General features: G+C 41.6%; 6 protein-coding genes across 6 annotated transcripts; 4 read left to right on the forward strand and 2 right to left on the reverse strand.

Moving 5' to 3' along the window:
• Positions 1-6706: 6706 nt before the first annotated feature.
• Positions 6707-7737, forward strand: HO173_002641 (uncharacterized protein; the record flags this gene model as incomplete). Its single annotated transcript, XM_037304573.1, has 4 exons — positions 6707-6751; positions 6807-6861; positions 6914-7598; positions 7650-7737. 4 exons carry the CDS (start codon positions 6707-6709, stop codon positions 7735-7737), a joined length of 873 nt encoding a protein of 290 aa, XP_037168666.1.
• A 480-nt stretch (positions 7738-8217) lies between these two features.
• Positions 8218-11713, forward strand: HO173_002642 (uncharacterized protein; the record flags this gene model as incomplete). The annotated part of the gene is made up of 3 exons (XM_037304574.1): positions 8218-8742; positions 8826-11392; positions 11470-11713. 3 exons carry the CDS (start codon positions 8218-8220, stop codon positions 11711-11713), a joined length of 3336 nt encoding a protein of 1111 aa, XP_037168667.1.
• Positions 11714-11943: 230 nt separating this feature from the next.
• On the reverse strand, positions 11944-13847 carry HO173_002643 (uncharacterized protein; the record flags this gene model as incomplete). The annotated part of the gene is made up of 2 exons (XM_037304575.1): positions 11944-13606; positions 13657-13847. The coding sequence occupies 2 exons, from the start codon at positions 13845-13847 to the stop codon at positions 11944-11946; spliced, it is 1854 nt and encodes a 617-aa protein (XP_037168668.1).
• Positions 13848-14153: 306 nt separating this feature from the next.
• HO173_002644 (uncharacterized protein) lies at positions 14154-17351 on the forward strand (the record flags this gene model as incomplete). The annotated part of the gene is made up of 1 exon (XM_037304576.1): positions 14154-17351. The coding sequence occupies one exon, from the start codon at positions 14154-14156 to the stop codon at positions 17349-17351; it is 3198 nt and encodes a 1065-aa protein (XP_037168669.1).
• Positions 17352-17703: 352 nt separating this feature from the next.
• On the reverse strand, positions 17704-20568 carry HO173_002645 (uncharacterized protein; the record flags this gene model as incomplete). Its single annotated transcript, XM_037304577.1, has 2 exons — positions 17704-20387; positions 20448-20568. The coding sequence occupies 2 exons, from the start codon at positions 20566-20568 to the stop codon at positions 17704-17706; spliced, it is 2805 nt and encodes a 934-aa protein (XP_037168670.1).
• Positions 20569-20732: 164 nt separating this feature from the next.
• On the forward strand, positions 20733-21756 carry HO173_002646 (uncharacterized protein; the record flags this gene model as incomplete). Its single annotated transcript, XM_037304578.1, has 4 exons — positions 20733-20925; positions 20992-21137; positions 21189-21411; positions 21458-21756. The coding sequence occupies 4 exons, from the start codon at positions 20733-20735 to the stop codon at positions 21754-21756; spliced, it is 861 nt and encodes a 286-aa protein (XP_037168671.1).
• Between the last annotated feature and the right edge of the window lie 201 nt (positions 21757-21957).

Genomic DNA, 21957 nt, shown 5'->3' on the forward strand with positions numbered 1-21957 from the left:
CCAGGGTAAGAGAAGTCACGATAGCAGGCGAATGCGGAGAACACTGCGGAGAAACCAAGCGGCAATAAGGCCCCCAGCACCAAGAACACGGCTCAGCTCTCCAAGATCCCACGTTATATGCTCTCCACGGTTCCACATCAAATCATCACTCAGCAAGCGGAGAACACCACTGCAACTTAGCCTGTCATCCCCACTGCAACTTGGCCTATCATCCCCACTGCATTCATATGATACATCAATAACGTCATAAGAGGAGGATCTACTGCGACGATCACAGCTAATTAGGCCTCTGCAGGAGGAACATCGAACGATGCATATTTGGACGAATTGAAACCGTCCGATGTCTACAGCTATTTCATTATTCGAAAGATTTCACTGCGGCAGGAGATATTGTGGGATTCACACCACTAATTGGCACGTTGTCTCCATTTCTTTCCGGTATTTCGATACTTCTTGCCATAAGGACATGGCCTTTCTCTGTTTTTTATGGGCAATTATTACGGATCAATCCTTCACACTTAATACACCTTCCTAATTAGGCCTTAGTGCGCCTCTCTCCGCACATATATGCCTATATATCATATAGATTAAATCAATTTTATAATGATGGAAGTAGGTTAAAAACGCATAGCAAGCGATTAGAGTTCGATTTGACTTAGGGGGAGGGAAAAAAAAAAATTAAAAAAAAAAAAAAAAAAAAAAATAAAAAAAAAAAAAAAAAAAAAAAAAAAAAAAAAAAAAAAAAAAAAAAAAATTTTTTTTTAATAAAAAAAAAAAAAAAAAAAAAAAAAAAAAAAAAAAAAAAAAAAAAAAAAAAAATAAAAAAAAAAAAAAATTTTTTTTTAATATATTAATACTTTTAATAATCTTAAACTAAATCTTCTTATTATAATAACTCTATAGAAGTTTAAAATTAATTTTGACTTTTAGATAGCGAATAAAGCGTTTTATCTTAATATATTATCTCTTATTAAGTTATAGAGAATAGTTTAAGCTAAATCTTTATTTTCTATTAAGATATAATAATTAATATTTATTAAGATTAAATTTCGATTTATATTATAACGTCTACTTTATATAAACTTCGTCGTAAATTTTATAAAGAGCGTTATAATTTTTTTTAGTAGAGTCTCTTATTATTAGAAGATTTATATTATCTATAAAGCTAGTAATTATTATTTCTAAATCGATATAATTATTATATTTATTAATAAGATTTAAATTATAAAAGAAATAAAGTATAGGCGATAGCGATAATTCTTAAGGAATTTCGATTACTATAAGAGTCTTTAATATAAAGTATTTACTTATTTTTAATACTATTATTCTATTAAATAAGAACGATTCTATTTAATTAACTATTTTTATATTAATTTTTCGCTTTTAGAGATTATAGAGTAATCGAGGATAAGAGATTTTATTATATATATCTGAAACGTCTAGTAGTAATATTATAACTATTTTATTAGAGTTCTAAGCTTAATATATTCTTTCTAGAAGATAGTAGATATTATATTTATATAATCGTAATCTACGATCTCCTATATATATAATCAATAGAAGTTTATATATCTTTATAAGATATACTATTTTTCTAGTAAGAATAAACTTTATTATCTTTTTTATAATATTAAGTAGAGCTATTAATCGATATTCTTTAGAAATCGAATAATCCTTACCCGGCTTCGGAAGAATAATTATTATTAATATTCTAAAGTACTCTAAATAGTAGCTATTCGTTATATATATATTAAATATTCTATATAAATAAGAGAATAACGACTTTAGAATCTTTTTAAGAATTAAATTAAGAATCGTATCTTCCCCCGAAGCTCTCTTTAACGATACTTATATTATAGTCTTTCTTATCTTATTTATAATAATCGTGCTTATTAGATAGACTTATAGATATATTATATTAACGCTAATATTATTTAACTCCGCCTATATTAATAGTAAAAAGAATATTCTTATAAGAAGATCTATCTTCGAGCTTAGTTCGTTATATTCTTATTTATCTTTATTAAATAATAGAGAGAGATATATCTATACTATTATAAGTTATTTTCTAATTTACTTAATCTTTTTTCATATTATTTATAATAACTTATATATTTCTACTATAAACTCTCTAAACGCCTTTCTAATAGTTCTCTTAATTAGATTATTTTTTAAAGTTCTTAACAATTTTATACTTATTTTATACTTTCTTTAAGAGCGTTATTCTCTAGCTTCTTTTTAGCGATTTATAATATCTTTATACTTTCTTATATTCTAATATAAATTTTAATTTAAATTGTAATAATAATTTAATAATTAAAGTAAACTTCTCTATAGTCGCTTAAATAGAGTTAATAATAATTACTACTTAATAATCAATATTATTATTAATAAATTTTTTATTATTTCTCTAGAGATTAATTAAATACTCTTTCGATATTATAACTCTAGCGAGTATCTCTCTTAAAATCTCAATATCTAATTTATTAAAGTTTCGATATATTATTAATATTAACTTTATTATAGCTAGCTTAAATTTTATAAAAATTAAAAAATAATTAAATTCGCTTTTAAAATTATTTTTAATATTATAATTAATAATATTTACTATTAGTATTAAAGTAGCGAATAATAGATCTATTATTATTTAATAGTTTTTTTTATATATTACCGTTTCTACTAGTAATACTTATTCTATAGTAAATTCTTTCGCTATAAGTATTAATTCTTCTACTCTCTTATTAATATAAGTATTTAATTCTCTCTATATTATATAATAAAGATTAAAGTCATCTAATATAATTTATTTATTATTTTTAGACTTTATAAGTATCTTATATAATTCGTTAAGTTTATCTATTTATTAATCGCCGAGATTATAAATATTATATATATATATAATTCTATTATTTTTAAACTTAATATTAAGAGTATAGAGGTTTAATAAATAATATAATAAATATTATTACTTTAATAATATTCTCTTATTAATATAGAAGTATATTTATATATTATTATAATAGAGGTAGATTAAATTAAATCTATTTTTTAAAAGATAATACGATATATTTATATTAATATTTCTCTAGAGCTTTTAAATTACTATTATATTAATATTATAAATCTTTTTATTATCGAAGAATTCTATTATAATTATTCTAAATTTTCTTATATTATATTATAGTATTAATAGCTAACTAAGATATACTATTATTTCTTAATATTATTATTAATATTACTTATTCGCTTCACCTAGTCTATAGAGTTTATATTCTTTTTCTAAATATTCTTCTTTTCTTAGTTATCGATAAATCGAATATATCTCTTTTTATTTCCATTAATAAGAATCGTAATTCTCTTATTATTACTCTTTTAATTTAGAGACTATCTATTATTCTCGAAGTTATTAATTTCCTCTATTACTATATTATTCTTATATTATTTAATTTTATCTACTACTTTAAAGAGCGATCTATTTCTAAATAAAACTCTTATTAATAATATAGAAGTATATCTTCTTTTACTTAGCTAGAGATTCGATATAATAATTCTTTTAAGATTTAATACTCTAATTTCTTCTTTATTAACTATTTTATCTCTATCTACTAGCCTATCATATATAAATATTAATCTTAAAAAAAATTTCTTATTTTATCTATAATTAGATATATTCTAAAAGTAGTTATTTAATTAATCGCTTATTTAATAGCTAGTCGATATCTTCTTTATTATTATAAATCGTAAAGAAATCTATTATCTCGCTATTCTTATTCTCGCTATCTTTCTCTTCTTTATTATATATATCTTATTTTAAATCTTATATAGTTCCTCGCAAATCGAGTATTTACGAGTATCGACCGTATATTCTTTATAATAATATTTTTCTAAGCATTTCTCATATATTAAGTAATTCTTTTTAGAGTATATAATTAATAAATAATCGTATTTCTAGTATACGAAGTATTACTTTAATTTATATTACTTATTATAAACGTAATAGCTATATAATTTCAAATCGATAATTAAATCTTCTTTTAATACTCTATTTTCTTTCTCTAAAAATACTAATTTAATAATTAATAAACTCTTATTATAATCCTCTTTATTCGCGTTAAATTAGTCTAGTTATACTATATTAAGACTTAGCGTATTAATATTCTCATTTTAAACCCTTTTAATTATTATAGTTATATCTTTAGTATTAAATATATTAATTCTCATTCTATAGAGTAGAAGACTATACGTTTTAATAATTACTCTTATACTACTACTTATCTTTAGAGTTTAATTCTTACTTTTTCTTAGTCTATTCGCCTTCTTCTTATTTATAGCTATAATATATATATTATTACTCGCTAGCCTTCTAATTATTCTAATAGATTTTCTTATAGTATTTATATTCTTTATATATTTATTAACTATTATAATTATCTCACTCGATATCTTCTTCTTTAATACTTTACTTACTATCTTATCTTATAACTTTATAATAATCTTATTTAATTTATTATATAATATTTAGCTTTATTTCGATATTATTAATAATATAATAGAAATTTCTTTAATAATAAAGAAGAATATTAAAAATTAATCTAATGCGCTAGCGTAGCTAGCTATCGATATATTACTTCTTAGACTAGCTACTTAATACTTAATATATATAATCTTTTTCTTTATATTATTATCTTAATTATTTAAATTAATAACTAGTTTATATACTTTATTTAAGACTATCTAAATTTTAAATTTATTATTTATTCTTTTTATAAATACTATTACCGCCTTAAAAATAATAATTACTTCGTCTATTAATAATTTCTAGTCTTTATCTATTATTTTTAATATAGTATTTATTAATAACTTTAGTATAAATACGTACTTCTTAAAATTATAATTACTATAGTCTTATTAAGGCTAGTTAACTTTATTCGATATAATTATAGAGATATAAGCGTCCCTTAAAGTCAATTAAAGAGGTATTAATCTTACTAAGTGCTTTGAATACGTATATCTACTTTCTATAGCTTAATAATATAGTATAAGCGTTATGCGAAAGTTTTTCGTAATATCCGTCCCTACACTCTCGGGGGCGTTAAAAGTTATCATCCTCCGAGGTAATTCCGACTACTACTGACTTCCCCACCAAAATACTATTATAAATATTTCTATATCGTCAACTATGAAGTATAATATATCCCCTTATATATCTATATATAGCCTTTATCGTTAAAAAGCTACTACGCGTAAGAAAGCTAAATTCTTTAAAGCCGTTAATACTCGAGATCGTGGAAAAACGATTAAAGATATATACGTCGAGAAGGATATTTTATATAATACGGGCAAGACTTAATTGAGAATTAGAAAATTTAAGAGCTCCTCCGATATTAGAAAGCTTAGAAAATAGCATTTTAAATGTCTCTCTAAAGTCACTCAAGCTACGTATAATATTTTATAAGATATAAATAATTTTATTTATAATTAATCAATAGAATATTAAGTTAGATATTATAAGATTTTAGTTCACTCTCGAATTATTTAATAAAACGCGTTAAAGTATATTAAAAATGCTTAAATATATAAGTAACGTTTAGTTAAATAAGTATTTAATCTTAATATAGAAAAAAGACTAGATTACGGATATAATTATAAAGATAATACTATAGAGAATTATTAGTAATTTATTATATAAATAAATAAAAAGTATTAGGACGTTAAATTTATATAATAGAATTATACTTTTCGAGACGCTAATATTACTAAAAAGCCTAAAAATATATAACTTATATCTTTAAAATAAGGTATTATAATTTATATATCTACGAATATTTCTTGAAATTATAAAGGTAAATTACGATTCTATTACGACGAGCTTAATCGCTCTTAAATTATAATAGAAAAACCTTTAAAGTTACGTCGACGTCCTCAAAATAAAAATAAGAAGAAATATTAAGAGCGTATACGGTAATAAGAAGCTACTATGCCTTACGATTCTATTATAAAATCTACTAAAAATAGTATAATAATGAAATATTATACTGCGTATTAACTTTCGAATTATTATAACTCGATAAATTAGCTACGAATTATATACGAACGTAATATTTTATAAAAAGATAATGATTTAAATTACGAAATAAAAAAAAGTAAGAAAGATAAGAAAGTTAATATAAAAAATATAGCTACGTAACTAAAAATCGATTATTAGATCGAGACTCTTAATTATCTTACTTAATCATCTAATCTTAATTTAATAGAGAATATCTAGAATCTTCTAAATGAATAGATATATTAAAGAAAGTAGGATAATTAATATAAGCTTCGTATTATAATCTCGAAGAAATAAAAGCGGATTAAACTTAGTGAAATTCAGGCTAGAATTACTGAAATGCCTTAGCGATATCGTATACTACGTGAGGGTAACCATAATAAGCTTATTAAATCAAAGCTATGGTAGAAATGTATATATTCGAGTAGTAGAAATAATGTGTGTGGTAGAAAGCCAGTAGTAGCCGGGATTACCTCGGAGGATGATGACTTTTAACCCCCCGAGACTGAAGTGACTTCTAGTGCGGGATAGAGTGACCTTGGCCTACAAAAATGGCAACTTAGCCGATCCCGAGCTTGGCGACACGTTTGCCAATCGACGCTCAGCTCCGCCATTCACAGTACCTCACCCAGGACAAAGAAAAGGTGGGTACATTTTTTGATGGCGAACCAGGGCTATGATGTCGTCGTAGACGTCGATGAAGGGGTATGCTCACTGTCCAATGGAAAGTTTAACCCACATGCGCTAACCTCGTCCCAAGGGCGATCTGGGTCATACAGACCTCCAACAAGACGACCTCGAATTCCATTCTTCCAGTATGCTCTCAGGACTCGTCCAAACCTCCTATTTCTAACTTCCTGCTGCTAGACTTCAACGACCCATCGAACCCACGCTCCAAAATACTTCCAGACACATCCACTCCTTTCGGCAGCACCCAAAATCCCACACCGTCCAAACGTTTCCTCTGGACCCTATCATTCTATGCCCAATTTTTCGATGTCGATACATCGGAAGTGCTCCGCCGCTGTACCTCGTCTCTCTACCCGCGTGCCCCGTTCCTGGATATTCTGGACGGAAACCCCGATCTCTACGGCCCGTTCTGGATCGCTACGACGCTTGTCTTTATACTTTTCATCACAGCTACTATGAGTCAATACCTGAGCCGGAACCATGATATCCATTTCGAATACAATTTCGCCCTGCTCAGCGGCGCCGCAGGTTTGATTTACGGTTACACGGGCTTCGTCCCTGTTGGCCTATGGGCCTTGCTGCGGTGGTTTGGAGCCGAATCCGCAACACTCGTCGAATGTTGGGCGTTATATGGGTATGCGAATGTGATATGGATACCCGTGGCCATCATCAGCTGGAGTCCGATTTCAATGTTGAACTATGTCTTCACTGCGTTAGGGTTTGTGGTGAGCGTTGCGTTTCTGGTCAGGAATCTGTGGCCGGTTGTGAGTGTTACAGACGCGAAGATTAGTCGGGTGCTGGTCATTGCGGTGGTGTTGTTGCACGCGGGATTGGCTATTGCGATCAAATTTACATTCTTCGCGTGAATATCCCCTTCAGTTGCTGGAGATTATGTGCTGATATATTTTGACAGACATGGCAGTCCCGCTGTAAAGGTCAACAAGCCGAGTGGCGATGGAGTTGGAGCCACGAATACGACAAGACCTCTGTTAGGCTTTTGAATGATATGAACTCGCCCTTCGTTTATAGCTCCCTGTAGTTCTTATTCGGATACCCAGCTTCTTAGAAGTAGAGCCGAGCACTCATAGATCTGAAGAATTTGTGAAATGACTCATCTCAATGAAGAATTTGTGAAATGACTCATCTCAATGAAGCTGATCTTCCTCCTGTAGAGTACCGAGTCCCACACGTCCGGAGTAGAAGCTTGCTCAGTGTGTATCCACAGCTTAACGAAAGGAATTCTCAAAAGGCATGAGACATTTATGTGATCTAAATTTGTATGTTCAGGTTCATCTACGAAGTACCTTGGGTCACCGTCAAACCACCGCCAATTCCTTCTCCGCATCCCGCACTAGCAAGCATCTTTGCCGCTCCCACGATCAAACTTCAGCCCACGCCATTCAGCGCCGCCCACAGATATCCTACTAAACATCTAGAGAACCATCCTTCAATCTCTTTATTCCAAAAGCCTTCCTGCACAAATGGCGCCCAAAAAGAAAGGCAACAAGAAGGGCAACGAGGACTGGGAAGCAGACTTGGGTGAAACCCCGGATGCTATCGCCGCCGCAGCCCAAGAAGCCAAAGAGGTTGAAGCAGCCCGAGATGCCGAACCTGATGAAGCTCCTGGTGGAGGAGGCGGTCTACTGGCTGCACTCAAGAAAAACAAGTCTAACAAGAAGAAGAAAGGTAAGGTTGTGGAGGAAGACTATGTGAACGGCGAAGATCCTCCCACAGCGGATGGTGTCAACGGTCATGTCGAACCCAATGGTATACAAGACCTAGCTTTCACGGCACCTGAGGAGGCTACGACAGAGGACCTATTCGATGAGCAGGTTACGAAGGCCAAGAATGGGAAGGGTAAACAGGGGAAGAAAGAAGGGACACTAGTGCCCAACGAGGACGAGGACGGAGAGGATACAGAAGAGGGGGGCACAGGAGGGGTCAAGAGTAAGAAGGAGAAAGAGAAGGAAAAGAAAGAGAGGGAGAAGGCGAGGAAGAAAGAGCAGGTACGTGCATATCTTTAGTGTTGACATTACAAGCGTGGGGATACAGAGAGGCCGTGGCTTATTAACATGCTTTTTGTTTCCAGGCTGCTGCAAAAAAGAAACAAGGAGGTGCACTTCCGGCACAAAAAGAGGAGCCTGTGAAGCCCGTAGTCGAAGCGAAGTCTGAGGCTGCCTCAGCTGCCGATGCAGGGAAAGGAGGAAAGAAGAAATTACCGCCCGCCCTTGCAGCACTCCAGAAACAACAGGAAGCTCTGAGAAGACAGCAAGAGGAGCAAGAAAAGGCAGATGCCGAAGAGAGAGCCCGGATAGAAGAAGAGGAGCGATTAGCGGCGGAGGAAGAAAAGAGGAAAGAGGATGCTCGAGCGCGGAAGAAGGAGAAGGACAAGGAGAAAAAAGAGCAGTTAAAGAAAGAGGGCAAGTTGATGACACCAGCCCAACGGGAAGCGCATCGGCGGAATGAATTGAAGAGAGAACAAATGCTTGCCGCCGGTGTAAAGGTTGCAGGACTGGACGAGGAACCTGCGGAGAAGAAGAAGCCGGTGTACGATAACAAGAAGAAGAAGGGACTGAAGAAGCCAGGCGACGATGCCAGAATACAGGAAGAAAAAGAAGCTGCCGAAGCAGAAGCTCGGCGGCAAGCTGAAGAAGCGGAGCGTCTGAGGCTAGAAGAAGAGGAGAAGGCGAGGGCTGAAGCTGCGGCGGCAGCAGCAGCAGAGGAGCCCGAAAGTGACGGCCTCGAGGACTGGGAGGCTGTTGCCGATGCTGACGACGGTAATGTTAAAGAGAGCTGGGAGATGGACTCTGATGAAGAAGCTGCTGCCTCGCAATCACCGCCTCGGAAGCCCAGTGCTGTCACTAATGGTATGGAACAACTCATAGCCGCACAAATAGACCTGCCTTTGAGGCCCGCTCCATCAGCACAAAAACCTCAGCAGAAGCCACAACCGAAGCCAGCTGAATCCGATTCCGAGTCGGATTCAGACGACTCGTCTGCTGATGCGCAAGGAACAGCCACACAACGAGCAGCTGCACAGAAGAAAGCTGAAGCTGCAGCCAGGAGGCAGAAACAACACGAGGAGGCGCTTGCCGCCAGATCAAAAGACAACCTCCGTTCTCCTATTTGCTGTATCCTGGGTCACGTCGATACCGGGAAGACTAAGCTATTGGACAAGATACGGCAGACTAATGTCCAAGAAGGTGAAGCTGGAGGTATCACGCAACAAATAGGTGCAACCTACTTCCCAGTTGACGCCCTAGAAGCTAAAACTGCGGTCGTCAACAAGGACAACAGCTTCGAGTTCAAGGTACCTGGTCTTCTGGTCATCGATACTCCTGGTCACGAATCCTTCACAAATTTGCGATCTCGAGGATCCTCGCTATGTAATATTGCCATTCTCGTTGTCGACATAATGCACGGGCTGGAACCGCAGACTCTAGAGTCGATGAAATTACTCCGTGACCGGAAAACACCATTCATTGTTGCTCTCAACAAGATCGATCGTCTATATGGCTGGAAGAAGATTGATAATAATGGTTTTCAAGAAAGTATGGCCTTACAGAACAAGGGGGTTCAAAACGAATTTCGAGATCGCCTCGAAAAGACAAAAGTCGCCTTCGCCGAGCAAGGCTTCAACTCTGAGCTTTACTGCGAGAACAAGTCCCTTGCTAAATTCGTTTCCTTAGTACCAACATCCGCGCACACAGGAGAAGGTATACCAGACATGCTAAAGCTGCTCGTCAGTCTAACGCAAGAGCGAATGACCAACAAACTCATGTATCTCTCCGAGATCGAGTGTACAGTCTTGGAAGTGAAAGTCATTGAAGGTCTAGGCACAACCATCGACGTCGTCCTATCTAACGGTGTCCTACGAGAGGGCGATCGGATAGTTCTTTGCGGTATCAACGGTGCCATTGCCACAAACATTCGAGCATTACTCACCCCAGCACCGCTAAAGGAGCTCCGCCTGAAGTCCCAGTATGTCCACAACCAAGAATGTAAAGCATCGCTAGGTGTCAAAATTGCGGCCAATGACCTCGAACACGCCATCGCCGGTTCGCGCCTCTTGGTCGTCGGACCAGGCGACGACGAAGAGGATATTGAGGAGGAAGTCATGTCTGATATCGAGAACCTCTTATCGAAAGTCTCTAAAACAGGACGTGGTGTCAGCGTCCAAGCATCCACCCTCGGCTCTCTCGAAGCCCTCCTTGAATTCCTCAAGGTCTCCAAAATTCCTGTCGCAAACATCTCCATTGGCCCCGTCTACAAGCGGGACGTCATGTCCGCAGGCATTATGCTCGAAAAAGCCAGGGAATATGCAGTCATGCTCTGTTTCGATGTCAAAGTTGATAAAGAAGCGCAAGAGTATGCTGACCGGGAGGGAATTAAAATTTTCACGGCGGATATCATCTATCATCTTTTCGACGACTTTACGAAACATATGGCGCAATTGGCGGAGCAGAAGAAGGAGGATAGTAAATTGTTGGCTGTGTTCCCTTGTGTGCTGAATCAGGTGGCGGTGTTTAATAAGAAGGATCCAATCGTTGTTGGGGTAGATGTTGTTGAAGGCAACCTCAGACTCCTCACGCCAATCGCCGTGGTACGGACGAACCCGGTTACCAACGTCAAAGAGGTTGTCAATTTAGGCAGAGTGTAAGCTTCCTCGTCCTCCGTACCCTCTTTCGCTTCTTCCACGAGTCTTCCGAGAATTGTTACTAATTCCCCTACAGCCAATCAATCGAGCGCGACCACAAACAAATTCCCATGGTAAAGCGCGGCCAGCCCTCCGTCGCCATTAAAATCGAAGGTCCCAACCAACCTGTCTATGGTCGACATTGGGAAGAAAAGGACGCACTCTACTCGTTAATCTCACGGCAGAGTATCGATACTTTGAAGGAATTTTATAGGCCTGATGTCAGCAATGATGAGTGGGCGCTGATTAAGAAGCTGAAGGGGTTTTTTGACATTCCCTGAATTGGAAGAGGGGAGCGAGATGTTTGAGTGACACGATTGGCATGGTTTTGCATAGATAGCTTGGCTTGGATGCGACAAATGGCGGACGCTTGGTACATGTACATACGCAAATGCATCTCTGGAGCCTCATTTGCTGTTGGGCATGTCGCGATCTTTACAGTGACGGTGTGACCCAACAATATGCAAGAGCTGGCGGTCTAGTTTCGTAGATTCCTAGCACTGTTTGTTCCTCATCGACCAAATCCGAACCACCCCTTCTTCTTCTCTTCTCCGCCTTTCGCTCCCTCGGCAACCCCGTTGACCGCTTTTTCGTTGATCTTTTGAGTCCGCCCTGGATACTCGATGTAATTGAACGCTACGTCCAGGAATAGCGGCTTAACAGGTATCGGCTCCACCTTAGGCGGGTAAGTGACCAATTTTGTGAGGTCGACGTCATTTAGAGGATATTCGTACAATCGCTCTATCAGCGGTGGTACGGGGTTAATGTTTTTGTTGAAAGATACGGAGTGGATATTGTGAAGTTCGACCAGGGCGCGGTGCTGGGATACGAGACTTTGGAGGAGTGAGTGAAGATCGGAGGCTTGTGTTGGGGTGATGTCGAGTTTTGGAGGCTTTGCATCCGATCGTTGGGTGCTAGAGGGGTGAAGAGACGCTCGACTAGATAAATCGAGAGCACGTGACAGCAGGGCGAGTGCGTTCTTCGTTTCCGATAGCAGGGCGTAAGAGCGAGCGATAGCGAGGCATCTTAATGCTGCAAAATATGCCCTTTTGGGTTCGAGTTCCTCGACGAACTTTTGGTCTGCTGCTACACCGGGTAGCTCTTTGACGGAGTCTAAGCTCTGTAGTGTGGAGTCGTAAAGTACAACTCTTTCTCGCAGCCTGGTGAGTTTCCGTCCGGTGCTTTCTTCTTGGATTACAGTCGTCTTGCCGTCTTTTCGAGAGTTTCTATATATCTCTGGTTCAAGCAACGCCCCGTCTTGTCTGCCACAAAGTATTCGATTCCTACCAATTCGCCACTCCACCAATGCGTAATTGACTGCGGTCCTAGTGATTTGCAACGCCTGCATGCGTCGATCTCCTTGGGAAATACCTTCGGCAGACAACTCGTCAAGAGCAGTCTTCGTGGCGTCAACTGCGTCTTGACTGGGTATGAGGACTTCATCGTAAGCGGCTGCTTTACCTTGAGGTGCCGCATCTGGGTTAGCTGTCAAGAACGCGGAGAGCTTGGATTCCGCATTGGAGACCGCTGCCAAAGCCTCAGCAGTGGCTGCGTCTTCGAGATTCACGAGGCGTGATCGCCATTGGATTGTCTTTGGTACATTTTCAGCGTTACCGCTGGGCGTCTTCCTTTGGGCAGTGGCTGGGTCATCCAATGCATCTGGGTGGTCTTTCAAGATCTCTCGGACAAACGGGCTGTCTTCGGGAACATAGCGTGAGATGATGGTATCGATCGATGTGGTACGGGGCAATTTCAATTGGTAGGCGGCATATCGTATGCTAGGGTCAACTGTGGTGTTCAAGAGATCCCGGAAAAGATCCTCCTGTTTTGGGCCTCCACTTTGCGCAAGCGTGGTATAAATGAAACGAGCCTCCGAATACTCACGCAGGCAGTCCTCCCAGCGGTGCTTCTCGAATTCAATGGCTCCCCGCAGTGAGACGTAGTACGCTCGTGCTTCGAGTAGGGCCTCCGAAGTAGCCTTCGTAACTTGTTTATTTTTAAGCAACTTCACAAGCTGTCCAGCATAGGTACTAGCTTTGTGTAGGCGAGAGTGCATGTGAGACTTCGTTGATCCGGTACTACCATGAGCTCCGGATTCTGCAGAATGCGTTGACTTTATTTGCATCGCTAGGGCCCATGCTCGCTCTGAAGTAAGCAGGAGCAAGTATATAAATCTGAGTTTCTGTATGAGGACTTGCAGATCAAGTTTCTAGGGTTGACGCACTCATGATTCCCAGCTATATCTTCGGCCGTGACCGCAGGTCTTGCCGCATACTTTTTGCCTTTGGTCGAGGTATAGTGGAGCTTCTTCCGTACAACAAGCAAGCGTCGAGAAAGCTGTTTCCTGTAGGATGCATAATCACCAACTAGAAGTGCCTTTTCACGCTGAGAGACGATAAAATTGGTGATATCCATTGTAGCTTACTTGGAGGAGAACCTTGATGTCCTTGACAGTGAGCTTGCCCGCTTTGTGGGTGGATCTCGGAATGAATTCCGAGGTCTTGGCGCTCCCGTTTCGATGATGTACTCTACTCGTAAATTCTATTCGTAAATTCTGTTTGTCTATCATGCCACTTTTGTACATATTTTCTACTGGCCTCTGCGCGAACATTTCTTCGGGCTCCCTTTGACTGACTCTCCCATTTTACACTTTTCTTCGAGGATCTATGACAGCCAAAGCCTCGGCGATCCCTTCCCCTGTGGTAGCACACTTGCCAGGGCATGATAGAGAGAGCGGTTGGATGGCTCCACACGGGAGAACGAGCTGTGCTCCGGGGCTCCAAGAAGCATTCTCGCAATCGACGCCACCTACACTCTGCCTTCTGGTCTCACGGTGCCGGTAACATTGATCTACCGTCTTGGTGGATGCTCTTTCTACAAAAATCAGGCTCCGCCCAGGAGTCATGTTCGAGCAAAAGACACGGAATCCCAACGGTAGCATTGTCCAGTGGGCTTCAAGAGATCTTCCTAGACTTCCTGTATCCTGTACATACGCTAGCACTCATTAGACGGCTCAACCGGTCCACAAAGGCGCAACATCACGCTGCTCAGAACATCAAGCACTGTTCCAGAAGCTACACCTCAATTGCTGCAGATTTAATCAATGGAGCGAAGGCAGTTAGAACAGCTACTGGGGCCCAGGCCCAAGACGCTTCCGCGAGGTCTTCGTCAGAGACGCCTCAGCCGGGCGATGCAATAAGACGAGGAATCAACGAGATGCTTGATTCGAAGGATCAGACTTGGATCTATGATGAGCTGTGGCAAAGCTATCAAGCTCTACTAGAGATGTCACAATCGCTAACGCCACAAGAGCTTATCAGGATGCTGCGATCCTTGGGGGCGTCAAAGAGAACCATTGATGTCGAACGTGCCGTGGCTCTATTCGACAGCATACCTGTCACGCAGAGGCGGGCTATTCATTACAGCTACGCCGTCTCAGCTGCGCTCTCATTGGAGGACCTGGACACAGCAATCGACATCCATCGTGAGGCTTTGGCAAGGATTAGTGGTTCTATCGGGACTGCAGCACTACTTCGGTATACCGTGCAACATGAGAAGTGGCAGTTGGCAATAGACACATGGCACGCATATTGGGTCAATAAACTACACTACTACACAAGGCCCGATATTTGGACAGGAGTCAACGCTCTGTCTCTGCCAGATTTGATGGAGAAGGCTATCTCGGCTGCGAACTTCGCAATTTCGACTGCTGAATCTTCTTCACAACATGAGAATGCAGTGGCTGCTCGCGATTTCGCATTAGAATTAATTCGACAAACTCTTTGCATTCAGAACACCAACTTCGATATCCACAACCATTGGCGGCTCGTTCAGAAGGCAAGAACCCTTGATGCTTCGGATATGACGACACAAACCATGGCTTTGGAGCAGCTATTATCCATTAACAGTAGGGAGCATGGGCATCGCGCACTGAACCTTTACCGGATACTACGAACAGAGTCGGCATTCTTACCTAGTACGGACTTACTCTCATTGGTGACGAGCAAGCTAGTGGCAGAAAAGAGTAGTCTCGGCATGTTTATGATTATCGAAGATTGGCGCACTTACCATCAGAAACTACCCGCTGGCATTGCTATCAATGTGGCGAACGTCCTTGCTCAACTCGGACAGCTTGAGCCCCTCCAAAACCTATTCCATGATTTTTGTTCTACGTATGGAAGGCCTACCAGGAAATGGTGGTACAACATCCTGCTTTTCGTCCACAACAGGCGAGCAGACCCTGAGGGTGTGGTGCGCGCCTTCAACGACCTGCAGAAGGATTTTCACTTCAAGCCTACCGTGCGAGCCTGGAATTATGTTATTGGGACATTCTCTCGCATTGGCGACGTTGACGGCGCTTTGACTTGGTTCAACAAACTCCTCGAGTCCGAGTTACGGCCGGACTCCAGAACCTACTTCCTGCTAATGTCTTTGTACGCGAATAGAGGGGACTGGGAGACCGTCCATGAGTTCCATCAACAATCGAAGATCGACGGTAATAAAACAACCATGTTGATGGTTGACAGTATTGTCTTGGCAAACATTAACGATGAGAGATTGGCAGAAGCCGAGCAACTTGTAAAAGAGGCATTGCACATGGATTTAGAAGGATCTCGGACGTTTATGTGGACCATTCTGCTCAACGCGTATGCTCTGCGCAGAGAGGTAGAGAAGGTGTCTGTGTTGCACAAACAAATGCAAGCTGCAGGAGTGGCATCTAATGGCATGACTTATGCTGCTTTGATGACAAGCCTGACAATTGCTAAGATGCCCCAAGCAGCATATAAGATCTTGGATACGGTAATGCCGCGAGCAAAAATGAAAAGAACGTCGCTACATTATGCCATCGTCATGGGAGGATACCTTGCAAACAAGAACTACGGCAAAATATTCGAACTCTACAAAGATATGCTGACGCGCAATCTCAGCCCGACAATGAGCACCCAGAACATCCTTCTCCGAGCGGCAGCCTCAGTGGACAAGGCGAAGCAAGGTTACGACGAAGATCCTGAGAACCGAACCGAGCTTGGACGTGCACAACAGACTTTTGAGCAGACGATATCCGATCTGGATCCAATGGAACTCGCGGCTTCGGAACCGCGCAAATTCGTGGGGCCTAACCCCCTAAATGAGTCCTTCTCCTCCACCTACTTCGAGTATCTCATCTTCCTCTATGGCAGAGACGCTGCTTTTGCTAAGGTCACTGAGCTCTACGAACGCTACATCTCCACTTCCGCCCGATTCAGCCACCGTGACGTCGAAGCCAGTCCTCCAATTCGGTTACTTAGCGCTCTCATGATCGCTCACATACGCGCTGGCGACCATGAAGAAGTTGAGCGATGCTGGTTCCTCGCTCTCGACAAGTCCGAGAAGCTCGCCTGTCGCGCCAGGGCCGTTACGTCGGAGCCAGGCTGGGTATTACACTCACGCCGCCTTGTAATGAATGTACCTCTACGGCATTACATAATCTCCCTAGCTGAACAAGGCCGCATCGATGATCTGATCAGCACAATCAAACAGCTACACTCCTCTGGCTTCGCCCTCAACAGTCCTAATTGGAACCTCTACATCCAACACCTTGCCCAGTCCCCCGAATCTAGACATCAGCTGCTCGCCTTTGAGCTCTGCGAGCGCGAACTGATCTCAAACTGGCCGGGCTGGGATACATTGGGCGATCCCACTTACGTCAAGGTCAAACTCCGCGCAATGATGAGGGATACATTGCTTTTGCCGAACCAAAAGATGCCAGCATACTTGACTCTGGTACATTTGGCAGCTGTGTACCTGCAGGCAAAGCAAGGGATTCGTCTCACGCCGCCACGGCGCTTTTTCAGGGTTGCGCCAAAGACGGTGGATGCGCTCAGTAATATGCCTAGGATGGCAGATACATACCAGATTACTCTTTTACGTGGAGGATAGTGGTGCATGGCTAGAAGTAGCTAGGAATGGAGAACTTCGACATGTATATATCCGTACGATATGGGACAGGGGCATCTTTGGCGTACATAATTTCTATTTTTTGGTCCCATACTGATAAAAGGATGTCAATACATCTGACCCTCGCGTCCATTTCTGTACCCGTTCTACATCTTTGGAAACCGAATATGTAAGACCGATAGGGAGTCTATTCCCTGACTTTCTACTATGTGACTTGGGTATATGTCCATCACTTGTGTCATGTGAGATAGTAATCAGACAGTAAAGACATTGTAAGCGATCTCTACGCACCAAAAAAGTTCTCGATTTTAAGAGCAGCTGTATTTCAGGGGTATCATTTTGCATAAAATCCGCTCATCTCAAAGTCCAGAAGAAGCTGGCCAATGGTGTTTCCTCCATCTTCGCTCAACGCCTCACCTGCATCGTGACTTTTAGTGCCGCCCTCGCCTCGCCGCTCGTTCAAACCTCTGCAAACGCTGATGAAAATTCTGACTTTCTTCTTGAACTTCTCATAGGTCTCCTTCAGGTCTACCTTGAAGCCCGAATGGCCCATGTCTCGGGTAGCTTCAGTCCTGGCGTGCCGTGCAAACACCAGTATCAGGCTGAAAATTTCCTCGAGCAACTTCATGACCTGCGCCTGTCTTTTCCTTAGAATCAGGCTAAACATTAGCCGGTCCAGCAGATCTTCGTGAAAGTCGCGCAGTCTATGAAGACTGTCGCCATCGCTCGTGCCAACGCGGTCCAAGGCTATGTCAACCTCTTCGAGCCTCCGTTGGAGGATATTCCAATTCGCTTGAACGCCATTGAAAAAATACCGACAGATTGCGGAGACAAAGTGGTGGCTTTGGATTCGGAAAGATTTAGATATAGGGTCTGCTTCTTGACGAATTGCAAAGCGCAGTTTTGTGTCACGAAAGAGCTGGTTTACGACGAACAGCATTCGTACTGCTCTTAGCAGGAGTTTGAAGACCGTGTCATACTTTGTCAGGGAAGCCTGGGTAATCACTGCGTCCAAAGGTGGCGGAGGCCTATACTGAAGCCTCAAAAAGTCCAGGGCCTCGATAGAGTTAGGGTTCATACAACGCTGCAGCTCGTCTTCAGGCATGTCTCGAATGGCAAAACTCAGGCCTCCAGGGAGTTCTCTCCGGAACATTGAAGAACCATTGGCTCCTCGCCCAGATTCGTAATAGCTTTCTGTCAAAATACCCATCAACGCCAGTCGCAGTTCAGAGCTCGCTGGTGGCCAAGTATCTCGAGAGCCCAATTTCAAGCCCGAGGTGCCAGCGCGGGAGCGACCTTTCCGGCGTTCAGCAGAGTCGAGTTCAGGGTCAAAGAGAGCGTGCGAAAGGCGAGAAGCGAATACGCCGTCGCCAAAAAGGCTGTAGCGGTGAAGGAGAATGAAGTGAGACCGTATGTTGTGCTCCTTGAAAACAAGGCGTAGGCACGCACGGTTGATGAGAAGGGCCTGACTTGCGATCACAGGATTGAAAGACAGGATGGGAAGCAGAGACAATGGAGGCGCAAAGATCTCTTCCTCTGGCAAGTCATTGTAAATACACTTGGGTATAAAATTATTGCCCTTCTCCGCCTTCAAATCGGGTAATGGTTTCTCGAAGGTTGCAATGGATGCGTGGATGTAGGCTTTCGCCGTCTCTTCCGAAAGCGCAACCGTCGCTATCTCAGCCTGTGCGACGCCTTCTTTGGGCATATGCGCCTCTCTTGGATTGCCACCATGGAGGTTGAAGTCCGCGATGGCTTTCTGAAGGTTTGATTCATACTCCTGGGCTTGCCTTTGTGTTCCTTCCAAGTCCCGCCACGAGAATCGCCAATCTAGGTCGGGGGCCTCCATAGTACCAACCTGTGTCGGTCTCGAAAGAGGATGTTCGGGTTGATGACTTTCGAGTAGTCGCAAGCTTTTTCCAGTTTCGAAGATTGTAAAAGAATCCTCTTCTGAGATAAAATTTGGCATTGATAGATGCTTAAAATCATATTCCAACTTCTTCGTCTCCTTACCGCCCTCGAGTCTTTGTGATTCCTCTCTCACAACGACAAAGTTCTGACCGTGACCATAAATTCCAGCACCGGTCTTTTCCTTCAGACCCACCCATTTGCAGACAGAACTTAGCCATGGTTTGGACACGCTTGCAAGAATCTGGAACAATGCTGGCCGAATCCACTCAGCTGAATGTTCGGTATCTTCCACATATTCATAGAGCCGAGATAAGAGCTCTTCATCACTCCTGGCTGCGTCAACCTTAATGACTATGTCGTTAAGGTAAGACAATACTAAGCCAGGCCTTTCAAACAGTGATTGGAGTTGGAGTAAACTACGTGCTGACGTCGATGAATCTCCGACTTGAGCGTGAAGTGTTGCAATGATGGCAGAGATGCTACCCACCAAAGCTATAGATGTTGGAATTGACATGCTCGAGGTTTGTGTCTCGTCAATGAAAGACTGTAAGCGTTTTGTTTTGTTGCCATGGTCGATGAAGGTAGCGCTAAGACTTTGAACTGTCTCGAGGCTGTATCCTGACATGCGCCCATTCCCGATGAGGGGAAGAAAGGATCGTTCGTGCTCATGATAGCGATATAGCATGGATTCTCTTCCCAGCCCAAGCTCGACAAGGCTGGATACCAGAGCGGCAGATTTGATCACACATCCAGATCTTTTGCCAAGACTATCATTCTTTGTATCTCCGTCCTCGACGGCAAGGATGGCATCAAAAACCCGGGGTCCACCTTCGCTAATGTATGTAGTCCGAGGCTCGTGGAAGGTTTTATCATAGAAGGTTTCCCAGCTTTTCGACTGGGCCGGTCTTTGCACTTCTGGATCAAGTGGAAATGACCAGATGTCAGGCGTTTCAAGGGTCTCAAATGATTCTGCGGAGGAAAGCACAAAAGAAGCGTCGAATGCGCCTAGGTCTTCTATGGGGCCATAAGTAAAGGTCGAGAAATCGGGCAGCTCCAGGTCTAGGTCTTTCGATATCCCAAGTCGTTCATGACTTTCATCTTGTACATCTTTCGCAAAGAATAAGCATGAAGTCCTTTCTCATACACTCCTAGGTGACAAAGACGTACTCAATGGTTCAATTTCGAACGCAATAGAATCTATTGCGCGCTCACTAAATTGAGCGAGGGTTGATGCTTTCCAAAGGTCTGGAATCGCGAACGCGTTTCCATCTCTGACCTGTTGATCCATAATCCCTTTGTATATAATCTTCCAACATGAATGGTTGTGGGCGACGTGACCTGCGCAAATTCCGGACGACGCGACACTGTCGCCAAGGCGCTAGTCCGGCCTTAGGAGGTAAGGTACAAGTTCAGAAATTAAGAGGTTTTCAGTTGCACATAAACAATCCAGCCATGGCTCCCAAGAAGAAGGTCCGCCAGCCTTCGAGGGCTGCCTCAACACCGGTCGGTGACGTAGTCGAGCAGGCAGAGGAGACACCGACCACAATGAAGCCGGATTCGGGCATAGGGATCATCGTCACAGATGCATGGACTGATGAACAGGAGACATCGCTCTTCAAAAGCATGGTTAGATGGAAGCCTGTAGGTTCGTTTTCGAATTACATTAGTTCGCTCCATCTACATGGCGGATTGCACTGACAGTCATTGCCAGGCATGCATAAACACTTCCGAATGATATCTATCTCTGAGAATCTGAGGAACCATGGCTACTCCTCTCCTCAAAATGCTCATACACGAATACCAGGGATCTGGGAGAAACTGGGGAGTCTGTACAATCTCGAGACTCTTGATGCAAGAGTTAGTCTTCCAGAGACTGGGCCACAGGAAGCTTAGACTTATAGCTTCCAGGAAGACGCTTTCGGCGAACCAATCCAAATGGACGGTGATCCTGCTGAGCAGCCCTTCTGTCCGTTCGCATTACCTGAAGATGAATACCGGGACATGATGTTTGGAAAGAGATTAGCAGGTGAAGGAACTTCGTCGCCGCCGCTACTTGCCCACCAGCTCTCTGGCATGTCTGTTGAAGGCGGAAGAGCGGCAAGAAGATATAGTACCGTGGACGACACAGATGGTATGCATGCTCATTGATTTGCACGGACGCTTAGTGAATGTTCCAGATCCACGTTCTTCGCCAGCATCAATTAGTGGGCAAAAAATAAGCCGCAACACTCGTACGTCGAAGGGTACGCGAACATCGCTGCTAGCAGAAGTCTCGACGATTGGAGGAAGACAGGGGAGTAAAGGATCAGTGGATCAAGGTACTGACGATGGTCAGAAGGACGATGAAGATGACGGCGAGGCCATGGGGGAAGACGAGAACGATAGTAAAGCTGCCACGCTGAAGGATACTAGCAAAGCATCGAAAGGAGCTGCAATAAAAAGTAATGCGTCGCGGAGAAGTGGACGGAAGAGGTAGGGTTCGGAATTGAAAGGGGGCATATTCTAGCCAAAGCTGCGAACCTTTTCCAAGATCCTTGGCATTAAGCGTGAGTTTTGAGGCAATATACTACTACTACTGTAAGCCATAGTTTCACAGATTTGACCACAAGAATAGGGAACTAATAAGTGAATTCGGTGCTCAGGTGATTGATCCCTGTTGGAAGGAGCTGGAGGTTTT

Source organism: Letharia columbiana (assembly GCF_014066305.1).
Source record: "Letharia columbiana isolate WasteWater2 chromosome Unknown Sc0000005_s0, whole genome shotgun sequence".
In the NCBI taxonomy this organism is placed as follows: Eukaryota; Fungi; Ascomycota; class Lecanoromycetes; order Lecanorales; family Parmeliaceae; genus Letharia; species Letharia columbiana.